General features: G+C 45.3%; 1 protein-coding gene across 5 annotated transcripts in view; it reads right to left on the bottom strand.

The window, feature by feature from the left end:
- Positions 1–16,854, bottom strand: part of Fam13c (family with sequence similarity 13 member C) — a 109,265-nt gene that overhangs the window by 44,112 nt on the left and 48,299 nt on the right. For all 5 annotated transcript variants that reach the window (XM_031346598.1, XM_031346600.1, XM_031346595.1 and 2 more), the window contains one exon: positions 7,110–7,173. In XM_031346598.1, coding sequence (XP_031202458.1) covers positions 7,110–7,173 — 64 coding nt within the window. The remainder of the gene's footprint in view (positions 1–7,109; positions 7,174–16,854) is intronic.

Genomic DNA, 16,854 nt, shown 5'->3' with positions numbered 1-16,854 from the left:
AGTGAAATGAGGGGGGGGCGGGGATTAGTAACCGGAAGTAGAATGGATACAAGGGGGATAAGAAAAAGAATGGGGATGCAGTACCAGAGCAAAGAATAGGGGAACCACCAGGGACAGCTGATAAGGAGGAAGCAAACAAGAGTGAGTCAGCTGCTTCTCCGAGCTAATGTGGGCACCTGCTGGCATTGGCGTGGCTTCTTCCTTTACGTAAAGCACCATTTTGGATTCCCTTCAAGATGAGGACTCCAGACCTGGTCCTCCTAGAAATTAGCAGCCAGGCCGGAGGGTAGCCTCTGACGGAAGCGGGGAAAGAGGGGGTTGGGGGATGAGAATCTACCAGCTCTAGAAGCAGCCCAGCTCCTTGGCTGTCTGCCTCACCTGGCAATGAGAATCAGGACTCACAACATGAGGACAAGAGGTCCCCGCTGACACTGACAACAAAGGGTGGCTAAAATTAAATGACTCACAGGACACTGCTCCAACTGAGGAAGAAGAGCCCTGGGTAGGGGAGCAAGGTCATTTTATCCCAACTCAAACCCAAACCAGAAAAAAGATGTCCAGTGGCATCCTGCCGTGATCCAGCCAAGAGGAAAATTACCCGGGAGCTCACGCTTCCAAAGACCAACAACCAATTATCTATCCTCTACAACCCAGCATTCCCAGTGTCGAAGGGGGAAAATTTGGGCCTCTTCTAGTCAACCGGCTCCTTCCAAGCTCCAAGGTCATAGCATTTGTCTGGAAGGACGAATGCCCTTAGTCATGATTGAGACTCAAGGGTAAAACTCTGTAGAACTTTCTAGTTTTAGAAGACTGTAATTCCATTACCTGGTAGGCAGAACCCTAAAGATGGCCCGTAGAGTTTCCATTACCTTGATTATTCACATATTAATCTATGTACCGCTATTTAGGGCTTTTTTTTCTCTCCCAAGAGGTAATTGAGTTCTAACTCAGCTGGTAAGACACAGTCATTATTTGGGTGTGCCTGGCCAAATCAAGTAAAATCTTTCAAAGCAGAAACTCCTCCAGCTAGCTGGTGGCTGAAGACATCCTCAGAGGAATTAGAAGCCATAGGCAGATTGCAAGCGATAGAGCTGGCGTGAAGGGAGAGCCAGTCGCACGAGAGGAGTGTGGCAGACTTGAAAGTTGAACACTGCTCAGCTGCCAAGCAGCCAAGGGGGCAGAGATGACAGTCTCATGACAAGACCCTGGGTTCAAACAACAACCTGAAGGAGTTTGCCCGTGGCCGCTATTCCAACTCAGCCTGGCTGATGCCTTAATGGCTCTTTCGTGAGACCCTGAGCAGAGAGACTCCAGCTGCTTTATATAACCTTGGGCTAATAAATGGATGTTTGAAGCCATTAAGGTCTTGGTGATGCATTACACCATAATAGTAATAGAAAACTGAGCTGACGGAGACCCTGGTGGGGGAGCTGGCAGAAGGACTGGAGGAGCTGAGGGGGACTGCAACCTGATAGGAAGAACATCAGTTGGCCAGACCACCCGGTGCTCCCAGGGACTAGACAGCCAACCAAGGAGTGTACAGGGAGCGATCCATGGCTCTAGATACATAGGTAGCAGAGAATAGCCTTGTCTGACATCAATGGGAGGGGAGGCCCTTGGTCCTATGGAGGTTTGATGCCCCAGCATTAGGGGGACATTAGAGGGATTGGGGCAGGAGAAGGTGGGTAGGTGGGAGAGCATCCTCATAGAGGCAAAGGGGAGGGAGGAGAGGTTAGGCAGGTTATGGGATGGGAAGGTTTGTGGAGGGGAAACCAAGAAGTGAAATATCATTTGAGGTGTAAATGAATGCAATGGTTAATAAAAAAAAAATAAGTAAATAGGGCTGGAGAGATGGTTCAGGGGTTAAGAGCACTGACTTCTCTTCCAGAGGTCCTGAGTTCAAATCCCAGCAACCACATGGTGGCTCACACCATCTGTAATGGGATTGATGTCTTCTTCTGGAGTGCCTGAAGACAGTGACAGTGTACTCATATAAATAATAAAATACATCTCTTAAAAAATAAGTAAATAAATAAGGAAACCAATTTAAAAAAAAAAAAGAAGAAGAAGAAAAGAAAATTGAGCTGAGCATGGTAGTGCATGCCTTTAAATTCCAGCACTCAGGAGGCAAAGACAGGTAGATCTCTGAGTTCCAGACCAGCCCCGTCTACAGAGTGAGTTCCAGGGCAATCAGAGATACACAGAGAAACCCTGTCTCGAAAAAACTCAGATTCTTCAAAATATTCCTCAATAGGACCTGAACTCAGACCCAATCCCATAGGCTGGGTTTTCACTTAAAACTGAAAAGGTAGCTGCCTGTCCTAACAGAGAGAACACTTCTCAGCCATCACTGGAGTGTCATCCAGGCGTTCGCGGGCTATTTTCTCAGCGTTAAAGCAATTTCGAAGAAGTCATCTCAAACAGTAAAGCCAGTCCTCCAAACCTGTGAATTTCTGCAGCCATGAATTCAATCCACCGCAGGTCAACAATTACTTTTCAACTGCCTGTATTTGACGTACACAAAATTTGCATTCTCTAGCAATGCGGTATAATAGTAACTTGGACTGTATCGTGAATTGGTAATAAGCTATCGAGAGATGAAATAAAGTATACAGAAAGGTGGGGTCAGACTGCTCATGAATACCACACCATTTCACATAAGGGGTTAGTAACTTATGGATTACTAACAATCCATAAGTCTGCAATTGTACTATGGAAAGACTAACCCTTTGCTTTGATATTCTGTAAACACATAAAAGCATATCCCCTTTGTACGACAGTCACTAAGACTCAGGGGAGATTTCTATTGATATCAGGACATCACTGAGTATTGATTTCATGCTCATAGTTTCTGAAAATTACAATGGGATTCTGTTGTTTTCCCTCAACAGATTCAGGTGTTTGGGCATTTGATCTCCAACTGGTGGTGCTGTTGGAACAAGTTGAGGAACCTGGAGGAGGTGGAGCCTCACTGGAGGAACTGGGTCACTAGGTAGGAGCCATGAGGCAGCCTCACTTCCTGTTCTCTCTCTGTGGTGTGCATGTGACCAGTCAGCTTCCTGTCCCCGCTCTGTGTGTTCCCCACTATGGACTGGTACACTTCCGGTACAATGATCCAAAATAAACCCTTTCAGCCGGGCGGTGGTGGCACACGCCTTTAATCCCAGCACTTGGGAGGCAGAGGCCGGCAGATTTCTGAGTTCAAGGCCAGCCTGGTCTACAGAGTGAGTTCTAGGACAGCCAGGGCTACACAGAGAAACCCTGTCTCAAAAAACCAAAAAAATAAAAAATAAATAAAAAAACCAAAATAAAATAAATAAATAAATAAATAAATAAACTCTTTCTCCTTGAAGGTGCTTTTTTGTTGGAGTATTATTAACAGGAATAGAAAAGTAATAAAGACATTGTTCCTGGTGAGTATCACTCCATACAAAACACTACACAATGTGGGACTAAATCCAGTGCTACTTTGACCATCTTCTCTACCGTCCTTTGTTGAACATGAAAGTGGACCCTACACACAAGTGTGGAAATCTCCTGCCTATTTTTATGAACTCAAACTAACTTCAAAGCAACCACAGAAGTGTAAACACATCGCTAGGGTGCCTGATGAGGTCAACTAAGACCCAATCTACCCAAGTAGATTCTTGACTAGAAACTTAAGGAGGATCTAAAATGGAGCTTTCTCTAAGAGCTGTTCATCTCGTAGCTGACTGCCTCTCTGGTGTTTTGACGTACTAGATAAAGGCAGACTCAGAAGCAAGCCTATTTGACACTTCAATCTTAAACACAGAACATCTTCATGGCATCTATGACGAGAAAAAAAAAATAAGCAGAGAAGTCTAAGACCTATGTCATGAACAATTTTTAAGTGACCTTGTCCCTCTAGACCAATGTTTCTTAACCTTCCTAATACTGTAACTCTTTAATACAGTTTTTCATGTTGTAGTGATCCCCAATCATAAAAATTATTTTCATTGTTCCTTCATAACTATAATTTTGCTACTATTATGAACTGTAAGCATGTATTTTCTAGTGGTCTTTGGTGACCCCTGTAAAAGGGTCAGTCAACCTCCAAAGTGGTCTCAGACCACTGCTTTAGAAGACGGTTATGTAAATGACCATAGAGCTACCAAATAAAATGGCAGCTTGCAACAAAAGTACATTTCAGATCTATGGCCACTCCCAACCCTCCTCTTATAACTTGGTGCCCGCCCATGAGGCCAATGAATAACAGTGATAAGCATCTATGTCATTCATATAACATGGTTCCTGTTCCTCCATTGTGGTGGTTTGAATACGCTTGACCCATAAGGAGTGGCACTGTTAGGTGCGGCCTTGTTGGAGGAAGTGCATCATTGTGGAGGTGGGCTTTGGAGGTCTCTTCCCATGCTCGGACCCCACCCACTGCAGAAGAGAGCTTCCTCCTAGCTGCCTGAGGATGCCAGTCTCTCCTTGTTGCCTTCTATCAAGATGCAGAACTCTCAGCTCTTTTTCCAGCACCATGTCTGCATGTAGGCCACCATGATTCCTGTTAGGATGAGTGTTTTAAACCTCTAAAAGTGCAAGCCAGCCCCAATTAAATGTTTGCCTTTATAAGACTTGCCTTGGTCATGGTATCTCTTCACAACAATGGAAACCCTAAGACACCCACCTGGGCTTAGAGGGTTGGTCAAGAGGAAGTCTCGACCCTGCATAACTCTGGGACAACTTACTTCAACCTTTCCCTGACAGGACCCTTTAACAAACTTCGGTAAGCAATGAGAAAAATCAAAACAGTGCAGAATCACCCTGTTAAGACTGAAAAGCCAGGATGGGGGGCTTGTGGAGGGGTAAGCGGGAAGTGAGATATCATTTGAGATGTAAATGAATGAAATGGTTAATTTAATTAATTTACTCAATGGGACTTGAGTAGCTGTGCTCTCCAGCCAGAACCACCTAACAATCTCTGAAAGGCGTGATTGCTTGGCAGAAAGGACGTCCATTCGGTTTCTTTACCAACCTGTTAGTTTCTTCTTGAGGACCTAAATCAGAAATTACATTTATGAGCTACAGAGGGTAAATACCATTGTTTTCCCTCATTCTAGCTTTAAAGTGCTTTTTTTGGATCTGGTGATCTATTAATAATATGGACAAGGCAAACAGCCCAGACTGAAGATGAAAATGAAAGAGAAAGAGATTAGTTTCTAGTCTAAGTATCTTACAGAGGGGGAGCCAGACAGCTCAGGTAAATGGCAGGCACACAGTCAGGTGTTGGAGAGCAGATTCACAGCCCCTAGAGACGTGTGCAGAGGGTAGAATGGAGACCAGAAATTCTATCAAGAGACCCAAAGTCAAGAACTAGATATTCCAGACTGAGGGAAAAAAGTGATATTAGCCATACAGTGCTAGAAATACTTTTCAGTATGTACATTCTACATTCATTAAAACAATAATGTGTGTGTGTGTGTATCCCCCCATAGGACCATCACGTAGAAAAATATTAGTGGGTTCTTTTGTAAAAAAAATAGTGATCAATTTAGATTTACACTCTCTGGGATACTTCCAGCACTGAGTGGGACCACACTGCCCTTCGCACCGTAGTATTGGCCTCAATTCCGCGGCCCCCACTCCCACCCCCATCCCCAGCTTCCCTGCATTCTTTTTTCCATGTCCCAGATTTTCATCATAGCTGGTACTGCCTGTAGGGCGTGGGCCTGCGCATTCAGCCTGCCCCGCGGACTGGAACTAAACCTCTCTGAGCGTGTGTTTTCTGTGTCCCCACACCGGGTCCAAAGGAGTCCCCTGGGCCTGGAGGGAGCCAGGGTCTCCACTCAGAAGCACAAGGCTCATGCCCAGTCCATGCCATCTGCAGACACGACACAGTGAAGGAGAGAAGAACCGGAGAGCCAACAGAGCTTTTTAACAACTGGGAAGCCATCTCAGTAGTCCAGGCATTTCCAATCCCAAAACTCAGAGCTTCTCCCCAAGCTTAAAGAGCCATAGAGTGATGCTTCTAGGCCACGCCCCCTTTCTAAGCCACGCCCCCTTCCTGGTAGTGCCGCATCAAAACAATCCGCCACAGAATCTGACACCTGGCTTAATTTCCCTACCAGATTCTACCAACATTACCATCATCATCATCATCATCATCATCATCATCATCATCATCATCATCATCATCATCATCATCATCATCATCATCATCATCATCATCATCATCATCAGGTAAGGAAAGATAAATCACTTACATATTTAAATGCCTTTTACGGGGCCTGGGAACTAAGGGTCAGAAGAGGACCACATCTTCAAAATGCTGAATTAACAATCTGCCTGAAGCTGCTCCTTTCTCTCCTGGGCATCTGGGTATCAAGTCTATTTATTTTCTTTGCTCTGATCCTAATCAGAGACACTACACACCACCCACTGCGCCAGCTTAATGAGGGCGAGAGAAACCAGCGGAGTATTCCAAGCCAGCGTCTCAAGCCAAGGCATTCACAACAGCAGGTGATCTGATTATATGTTGTACTGCTTTCCGACGTTACAATCCAATTACATATTTCAAAGAAACTCCAGAACAAGCTTAGTAATGTGCTGTCCAGTGTAACGGGATGCGATTTGGATCGGAAACTAAGGCCCCCTTATCTCAAAGCATAGGAAGAAAAGAGGGGTGCAGGCATCAACTTGTATTATGCTTAGCGAATAGACAGCCCTATTAGGTTTGCGCCTGCAAACACTAGTCTGTGGGAGACAGGGAAAGGGGAGTCGAGATAAAATTCAATTAAGGAAAAGTTCTACCAGTGTTAATTATCACAGCCGTGGTTATATAATCCCAAAGCGAAGCTAGGAAATATACAAAGAAATGACAGCTAGACTTGGGTCAGGGCCAAGTTGTGGCGAGCCTTCTCAAAAATACCATTTTAAGCGATTTGCTCCAGCACAAGGAAGAGCATCAGAGAAGTAACATTTTATCACCAAAATAAAAAAAGTTCACTTAGAAGTGAAAGGATTGAAAGTTTTAATTGGGAAAAACAAAACAAAACTGGTTTTTGCTAGAGCTGTGAAAAGAAACAGGCAATTTCTGATACTGGCTAGCTCTTGTTCGTAGAACCCATAATTTTTCCACCTACCTCATGTAAGTCCTGCTGAGTTCCAAAAGCATCCTTTGGCCAAATGGTAGCCCTCTGGTCTATTCTACAAAATATAAAGGAAAGTTATGTCTATTTGAAAGAACCATTTCGACAACACACATTTGAAGCTGGTGGCCATAGATCTGGTTGCCATGTTCCTGTTGAAGATCCCAAGTGGTCCCCTACCCACTGAAGGGTAACATTCTGCCTCCTTCAGTAGTCTGGGGCACATGGACGTATGTGAGCCCTGGTAACCTCCCTGACCTGCTCTCCTCTGCTTCTCTAGCCCTCCTCCCCAGTCATCCTCGTCACCATCACCCCTGTTTCCTAAGCACACAGTCCCTATTCTATGTCAAACCCCGCCCCTCCAGCCATTCTGTGTCTGGGATGCTTTAATCCAGATCTACACACAGCTGGCTCTTATCAACCAATCATCAGCTCAGCTCACTATCCCCTCCCTCAGAGCAGGCCTTCTTACCCTCCTCTTCCTGGCATATGCAGGGGCTAACAATAAAGAGATCACTGTAATAAATGGAAGAGACGGACCCACAACCATGGTTGCCCTGTGACCTCCACAATGTGCACCCGGCACCAGTAAACACACACACACACACACACACACACAGAAACACACACCATATGTACGCACACTCACAAAGGTCTTGTCCTGTCACTGAATTTACACACCAGATTCTATAGTCGTTGCTGGGTTACATAGTGAAGCTGGGTTTTGATATTCAATATCTCCAAAAAGAAAAAAAAGGTGACCTGAAAACAAGGCAAGGTGTATGACGTTGAGTCCCTTGTTTGTTTAAAAACAAAAGAAAACAAGACACCCTCCTCCTGGTAGACGCTCAAGTCCAAATCCAGACTTGTCAAATTCTAGGCCCGGTGGCATATGTTAGACACCATTTGAGTTTGTCTGCCAGAGATCCTACTTTACTTCATAATAAACAAATTACAGCTCTTATTAAAAGGCCAGCTGTCTTACCGACTACAGTGTAGGATGCTTACTTAGTCCATGAGTTAGCTTGTTTTAAAAAGGCTGTGGATATAGCCATTTATGGCTGGAACATGGAGTCAACTTAGATACTGAAGACAACGCTCTCTGAACGGCTGTGGAGATTAATGAGTTCAGCATGCCGTAACCCGTTCAGAAAGGCACACTGAGAGACCCTGTCCGCCTGCTTCCTTCAAAATAATAAGTGAGATTTTTTTGTTTTCTCTGTAGCCCCAAAGTTGGGTCAGCCTGTAAACAACTGGCTTCTGATGGTATGTAAAAGAGAGAGTGGCAGACACAAAGACTCTGGAGGAGCATGCTGAGGATGCCCTCCACACCTGCGTGGGACTGGCATCTGCCTCCTGCGGTCATTAGGAGAAGGCTCGGGCTCCCAGTCACCAGGTCAAGCATGTGCAACCACAATGAGCAGAGAATGAGGAAGATTTTTCCGGTTCAGCTACACCACCTCTCCTGGTCCCCTGAGCCACCAACATGGCAAGGTAGCAAAAGGACTCATGGGGACAGGGCTTCAGCCATCCCTTCTTTTCAAATCTCTGAATGGGTCCTAAGTTCTTCGTCTATGGTGGTTTTCACACTACACTCCTGTGGTTGTTGTAGACCAAAGAAAGCAGGAGTGTGGTGTTTTTAAGATTTATTTTAAATCATGGGTCCGTGTGTCTGTATATGGGAATATGCATGGGAATGGCCAGGGTGCATCGAGGCCAGAAGACAGTGTTGCAACCTCTGGAGCTGGAGCTACAGGCAGCTGTGAGCCATCTGTCATGGATGGTGGCTCATCTGGCAGCTTACCAAAACTTGGTTATTATTAAAATATGCCATTAGTCACCGGAATTATATAATGGTTCCAGGGTGGTGTTTTGTGAGACTCTAGACCCCCTGTATTGTTTTGGTACAGCTGTCAGTAACGGTAAGCGTCATTCATGAACAGCCCTTCACATACCATGAGGTCGCTATGACTATCTTATGTAGAACTAGCCCAGAAGACAAAAGACAGACAAGCCATGGGAGTTGGGCTTTAGGTCATCGGCAGAACCTTTGCCAGGCAAGTGAAAGGCCCTGGGTTTGGATCCTGCACCTGGTGAAGGGAGGGAGGGAGGGGAAAAGGAAGAGGAGGGGAGGGGAGGGGAGAGAGAGGGGGAGGCTGGGGGCGGGGAAGAAGAGAGGAGAAGAGAGAAGAGAGAAGAGGAGGGGAAGGGAGAGGGGAGAAGAAGGGGGAGAGAAGGGGAGGGGAGGGAAGGAGAGGGGAGGTTAGAGGAGGAGAGGAGAAGAGAGAAGAGGAGAGAGGGGAGGTTAGGGGAGGAGAGGAGAGGAGAAGAGAGGAAGGAAGGAGAGAGGGAGAGGGGAGGGGGGAGAAGGGGAGGAGAGGGGAGAAAGAAAGAAAGTCATGAAGAAAATGGAGAAGCTACATATGAAGACAAGAGGCTAACCAGAACCTGTTCTGTAGTTACCAGAGACAAAGCAATTTCTTTTTTTTTTCTTTTTTTTGTTTGGTTTTTTTGTTGTTGTTGTTGTTGTTGTTGTTTTGTTTTGTTTTTTTTGTTTGTTTTTTGAGACAGGGTTTCTCTGTATAGCCCTGGTTGTCCTGGAACTCACTCTGTAGACCAGGCTGGCAGCAAACTCTGAAATCCACCTGCTGCTGCCTCCCAAGTGCTGGGATTAAAGGTGTGCGCCACTGCTGCCTGGCTTAAAGCAGTTTCAAGGAAGAAAAATATCAAGAGGAATCTAAGGCATCACCAGTCCCAAGGCATCCGGCTCATCCTGCCAGGTGGTTTAATCAAATTACTTAATTTAATCCTCAAGGGTACCACGTGAGACTATAGCATTGTTATACCCATTGATCCAGAAGGAGGAAGAACAGCTAAATCATTTCATTAATCATTCAACAAGTATTTATTAAGCATCAACTAGGTACCTTAATCTAGATTGGGTGTTGGGATAAGACAGTGCATAAAAGTCCACTGTCGTAGATTCATTTTAGGACTTATCTCTATTTTTATGTGCATGGATGTTTTGCCTGTATATGTGTCTGTGTACCATATGCGTGCCTGGTGCCCACAGAAGCCAGAAGAGGGCATCAGATCCTCAGGGACTGGAGTTACAAATGCTTGTAACCATCATGTGGGTGCTGGGAATCAAACTGGGTCCTCTGGAAGAGCAGCCAGTGCTGTCTACTGCCAAGCCATCTCTCTAGCCCTAGGATCTGTATTTTCATGAAAGGAACGAAGACATTAAAAAAAAAAAAATCAATAAGTCAAAAATAACTGATGACCCACCGGATGGCAGGATTGTAGAGAAACAGAAAGCAAGGCACAGAGACCAGACTAGAAGGAAAACTGTTCAAGCCCTCACAGTCAGAAAGGGCCAACCACCCAGGGACAAGGAGCATGACAGCCTGACGTAAGAGTGTTAAAGGTCAGGGCTGGAGTGGTTAAGAGCACTGACTGCTCTTCCAGAGGTCCTGAGTTCAATTCCCTGCAACCATGTGGTTGGCTCCAACCATCTGTAATAAGATCTGAGGGCCTCTACTGGTGTGTCTGAAGAGAGCAACAGTGTACTCATATAAAATAAGTGAAGAGTGTTAAAGGTCATATGAGGAGGTAAAAAATAAACAAGTCTTTCTGGAAGAGCTCAGTATTCACTGAGGAGACAAGTATGCAGCTGAGTCCAATTCCTTCTCCCCCACACCCATAAGACACTGCTCCAACCATGGTCAATCCTGCCAAGAAGTCGTCTTATACATGATAATCGCACCATAGTGAAATTCTCCCTTCGGTTTCTACTGCCTGCCTTCCACCCACAGCAACAGGCAAATGGCTACGTGTCTTTATCAAGCCCACGTCTCTGGAAGGCAAAGATGAGCAGTTCCGAACACTCTGCCAGCCCATCACAACCTAGCCAAGGCCTAGGTAGACAAGAAGGCATGTAGCAGTTCCGAACACTCTGCCAGCCCATCACAACCTAGCCAAGGCCTAGGTAGACAAGAAGGCATGTAGCATGGACTCCTCAGAGCCTAACAATGGTCCTCAATACCGACGCCTCCTTCATCACGGATATTATCATCCTGGTTGCAGCAATGGCTGCCGCAATCACCACCGCCACTGCCAACATCTGCCACCAGCACCACTATTAGCATCTTCAGATCCATCAGCAGCGTTACTATCACAGATACCATCATCACTAAGAGCATCACAAGCCACACTTCCTCTACCACCAGCAGCACCAGCACCAGCACCATTACCAAGAGAATGCCTCTGACATCCGTACAGGCAACACTTCCAGCATCACCTCAGGCAACCCCTCCAACATCACCATGAGCAATACCTCTAATGTTACCCAAGCAACACCTCCAACATCCATGAGCAATAATATCGCACAAGCAACACCTCCAACATCACCATGAGCAAGGCTACCACCGTTATACCACTCAAGTGCCACCATTGTCATGCTTCCGCCGTCAGTACCAAGACCACCACGATACAGTAAATGAAAATACTGATGCTAGGCCAGGCAGTGGTGGTGCACGCCTTTAATTCCAGCACTTGGGAGGCAGAGGCAGGCGGATTTCTAAGTTCGAGGCCAGCCTGGGATACAGAGTGAGTTCTAGGACAGCCAGGGCAATCCAGAAAAACCCTGTTTTGGAGAGAGAGAGAGAGAGAGAGAGAGAGAGAGAGAGAGAGAGAGAGAGAGAGAGAGAGAGAGAGAGAGAGAGAGAGAGAGAGAGGTAATTGTGTACTGATATTAGAATGACTTCTCCCCTGGATCTATGCCTGTGAGCTTGTGGACGGCCCATGGAAAGGCAGCTTTAAGAACTGGCATCCTCAGTTTGCTGGATTCCTGAAGTGTTTGCAGAGTCAGTCTGCGGGGCTATCCTGCAGAGGGCCTCTCTGGGGAGGTGTTCAGGAATTCAAAACAACAAAACCAACTAAAACTTCAAATATTTTTCTTGGCCCCAGAACATCTTCGGACCATAGGATGTGATAATTTGCTAAAGAAACACTGTATTTTAGCTCAAGGTTTTATCTTTATATCAACATTTTAACTATAATATAGTTAATGGGAACAGTCCCGCTTCAATGAAAAGCTTCCATCTAGACAGTGGCTGAGAGAAGCTATCCCAGAGTCCTCTAAACTGTTTTTTTTTCTCTCCCTGGCCCAGCAGCCAATATGTTACCAGGATTTCAATTTCTTACCTCGGATGACTTGTTTATCTGTCCCCTCCTCTCCACACCCCTCACCCACCATCTTGACCAAAGCTGCTATTATCTTTTGCTGAAATAACAAAGGTTTCCTTCTGGTCTCCCGACTCCTCCTTTCCCAGAGCATTCCCCACACAAGATCTGGCCACTGCGCTCAAAGAATACAATTCTGAGAAAATCTACCAAGCATTCACCAGCGGCTCTAGAATGAGTTAAGACAACCTGGGCAGGAGTGAAGGACAACCATGTACCTGTGTTCAGAAGAGCTCCCAGAGAAACACTCTACAATTCTGAAAATGTCTTATGAGGTCTGAAGGATTTAGTGTTGGCCCACCTCTTCATTCTCAACTCATGCCATGCCCATCTGTGCTGCAGTTAAAGGGGCATCCCTCCAGTTCCTCCCATGCACTACACTCCTTCCAGACATCTAAGGCATGATGTCCATCTTAGTTAGGGTTTGACTGCTGTGAACAGATACCATGACCAAGACAACTCCTATAAGGACAACATTTAATTGGGGCTGGCTTACAGGTTCAGAGGTTCAGTCCATTATCATCGAGGTGGGACATGGCAGTGTCCAGGCAGGCAAAGTATAGGAGGAGCTAAGAGTTCTACATCTTGTTCCAAAGGCCACTAGAAGAAGACTGGCTTCCAGGCAGCTAAGAGGAGGGTCTTAAAGCCCATGCCCACAGTGCCACATTTCCTCCAACAAGGCCACACCTCCTAAGAGTGCCACTCCCTAGGCCAAGCATATTCAGACCACCACAATGTCCTTGTGCCTACCTAGTTCTTCCTTCCCAATCCACTTCATCTCTGAATTAACTCATTTATCCTTTAGAGACCACAGACTCCCCAAGTATGTCTTCTTTTTATGGGGACCCGTTGCATAGGGAACTGCTCAACTCATAATCCCATACTTTATGATTAGTTAATAGTCACTTTTGATGGCAAGCTCTGTGGGACAGGAATCATGAATTTTTCTCAACATTTATCTCTGCAGCCAATCCCAGCACAGGATATAGGATTTTAATTTTATATCAACATTTTAACTATAATCTAACTAGTTAATGGAACAGTCTTGCGTCAATGAAAAGCATCCATCTAGCCAGCTGCTGACAGATCTAACCCAGCGTCCTCAAAACTGTTTATCTCTCTCTAGCCCCGCAGCCAGTATAAGTGTGTGTGTGTGTGTGTGTGTGTGTAATGTGTGTACATATATATTTGTATTTATATTTGTATATGTGTGTATATATGTATTTGTATTTTATGTATGTATATATTTGATAATAAAGCATTTATCTCAGACTCCTGAACAGCTGTCTGTTCTGATCAATTCTCAAGTGTGCATGACCCTTGCTCCCTCCTCTCCGCGAGGCACGGCAGCAAAGCCTGCAGGCTGCAATGACTCTCACTTCCATAAGTACATTTCTTCCTTGGGAAGGCCGACTAGCCAGTCAGGCACCTAACCAAGACTGGTTAGACAGCTAACCTGTAATTCAGAGAACCTTGTCAGAAAGAGTAGAAGATGACCTAGCTGTGCTTCAGAGTGCTTCCGAGCAAATCGGGCCTTGGGGCTTAACAGAGCTGACCACAAGTCTCATCACAAAACTTACAATATCCCTCGGTATTAGGACACAGCACTCGGGACGCAGGAATGTGTAGCCAGACGGCTACCGGCTGGTGGGGTTGCTGTCTTTTCCTGAAACTCTTTCTGAAAACAAGAGGTATATATATCCCAAGAGGGTAACCCTGAACAAAACATTCTTCACATCACACAATAGCTCTACACGTAGACACAGACGAGATGCCAGTAAACTCCAGTAGTATTGTATTAGAAACAACCACCACCCTTGGCACTGGCATTATCAAGGGCCTCTCTCTATGGTGTCTAGTATACACCAAAGACAATCTCTTACTGGTTCTTTGTTTTAAATACACCTATTTTTAATTATATATATACATATACATATATATATACACACACATATATATACACACATATATATATACACATATATATATGTATATATATTCTGTTTCAGGATATGTGGGCAGGAATGCAGGTGCCCACAGAGGCCAAAAGGCATCCAGTCCCCTAGAGCTGTTGTGAGATGCCCAACACGGGAACCAGAACCTCACCTTGGGCCTTCTGCAAGAGCACCAAGCACTCTTAACGGCTGAGCCATTTCTCCAGGCCCTCTTATTGGTTCTTTATAAATTTCTGAGCTAAATAATGAAGATCAAAGAGCACAGGTTTCCATTTTAAGTGATCACAGACCGATACTCATCCATTGAAAAATTAGAAGTCAAGAGATACTCATCAATTCATACATCCACTTGACCGGGTCAATAAATTCCTCTTGAGAGGACAAAGATGTCCTAGGTAAACCCAGGATGCTAATCCCCACTGGCAGTACACTGCCGGTACTAAGGACTCAGGCCCCTCCTCCTACCTTACAGTTGTAGAGATTAGAGTCCATATCGACTAGCAGGCTGAGGTAACATACAACTTTAATCCTAGTAACTTCGGAGGCAGAAGAAAGTGGATCCCTATGAGTTCAAGGCCAGCCTGGTCTACAGAGTGAGCTCTAGGACAGATAAGACGACACAGAGAAACCCTATCTCCAATAACACCAAACAAACAAACACCAATAATCAGACAGAGATAGACATGACTTAGTTCCGACCTCCTAAATCAAAATACTAAGCGATAGAGAGTAATAACCAAACAACTTGGGGGACTCCTAATTAGAAAATATGATTCTAACAGCTCAAACGGCCTCTATCTCTTTTGTTCCTGAATCTATCCCCACGTTAAGCCACCAAGGTTTCTAAATCATTCAGACGTTCAAGGACAACATGGACTTTCTCCAGGAAATGCGCCTAACAATGATGCCTACGTGTATCAAACATGTTCCTTGTGGGAATTGGATGTTCGCGAGCTTATTTCTGGAAAGTTAAGACTGTTCGTTTTTAGACAGAAGCAAACTCATCTTATGGAGATCGTCACGGTACTTGCTGTTCTCTCACCTTGAACAAACACGTGGATACATTTAAGTGTTCTGTGCTCCAGATGTATTCTTGCTGGTCCTGTCTACTCTGAGGCTGGCCTGTCAAATATCAGTCCAGCAGACATTCACTTTCACACACAATTCCTTGTGACATCAACATTGAAGCAGGGGCAACGAAGCTTAAGTGAACATTTCAACAGTGGTTCTATAGAACTGGAAAGATCACAAGACTAACATTTGGGTGATTTTCTGCACTTTCCAATATTGCTATTATTATTTTAATTAGTATTACTACTATTACTGCCAATGTCAGTGTTAATAAATGTCCTTTTGCCTTGTACAAGCCAATGTCAGAGAAGAGTGCTAACTATGCATCGACTGCCCAAGGGTGGGTTTCTTAAAGGAGGAGGAGGAGGAGGAAGACAGGAAACAGAAGATGCCAACAGGGTTTCCTTCCCCTAATGATCACAATGTCTTCTTCAGTCAGTCCTAGGACTTGGTGTGGGACTCTGTTCTCTCCGTAACAAGAAGAGGGAAATATTTTTATGTGTCGGCGAGAACCAGTATTCTTAAACTAATGTCCATCTAGCTTTTACACAGCTAAAGCAGTGAGCATTTTGGGGGGGGAGGGGGTTCAAGACAGGGTTTCTCTGTATAGCCCTGGCTGTCCTGGAACTCACTCTGTAGACCAGGCTGGCCTCGAACTCAGAAATCTGCCTGCCTCCGCCTCCCAAGTGCTGGGATTAAAGGCGTGCACCACCACCACCCGGTTTGAGCGTTTTCAATATGAGACCAAAAAGAGCCTTAACCATTGCGAGAACCAACTCTTTATATTAGAAGAGAACCTGAGAGACAGAAGCAGGGAGATCACATTCAAGGGCATCTTTAGCCATGTAGTAATTTGGGGACAACTCACGGCCAGTGAGACTCTGCTCTGTATCAATTAACCAAGTAACAGAATAAAAAAGACCAAGAATTTCGGTGCATGAGCAAGGTCACCTGTAAGACCATCTTCTTTGTTTTGTTTTGTTTTTCGAGACAGGGTTTCTCTGTATAGCCCTGGCTGTCCTGGAACTCACTCTGTAGACCGGGCTGGCCTCGAACTCAGAAATCTGCCTGCCTCCGCCTCCCAAGTGCTGACCACCACCAGACTGACCATGAGCTTCTTAATTCAAATGTTCTTTTATCTCCCAGATTGGTCAGAGTCCACAGGGGAGGAAGGAAGTGGCTTGCTGTTCGAAGCACACACTAGAGAACCCATCCATGAGCCACGCGTGTACTAGGGAGTCTCGACATCAGTAAGATAAGCAATTTGCTATTTCTACTTCATCCCTGCCCTTCTCACAAAACACCAAACAGAACCCAAGTGGCTCAACAATGAGAAAGAGTGTGTGAGAATGCACAGAGCCCTCTGCCCTGCAACAGTCCACGCATGCTCATGGGGATGGCTTGGTCTGCTCACCTCTTAAACATTTTCTGTCCTTCAAGTGAAACTCTTTAGGAATCTGCTCACTTCT

Source organism: Mastomys coucha, unplaced genomic scaffold (assembly GCF_008632895.1).
Source record: "Mastomys coucha isolate ucsf_1 unplaced genomic scaffold, UCSF_Mcou_1 pScaffold3, whole genome shotgun sequence".
In the NCBI taxonomy this organism is placed as follows: domain Eukaryota; kingdom Metazoa; phylum Chordata; class Mammalia; order Rodentia; family Muridae; genus Mastomys; species Mastomys coucha.
This window is presented reverse-complemented; position numbering and strand designations above follow the sequence as displayed.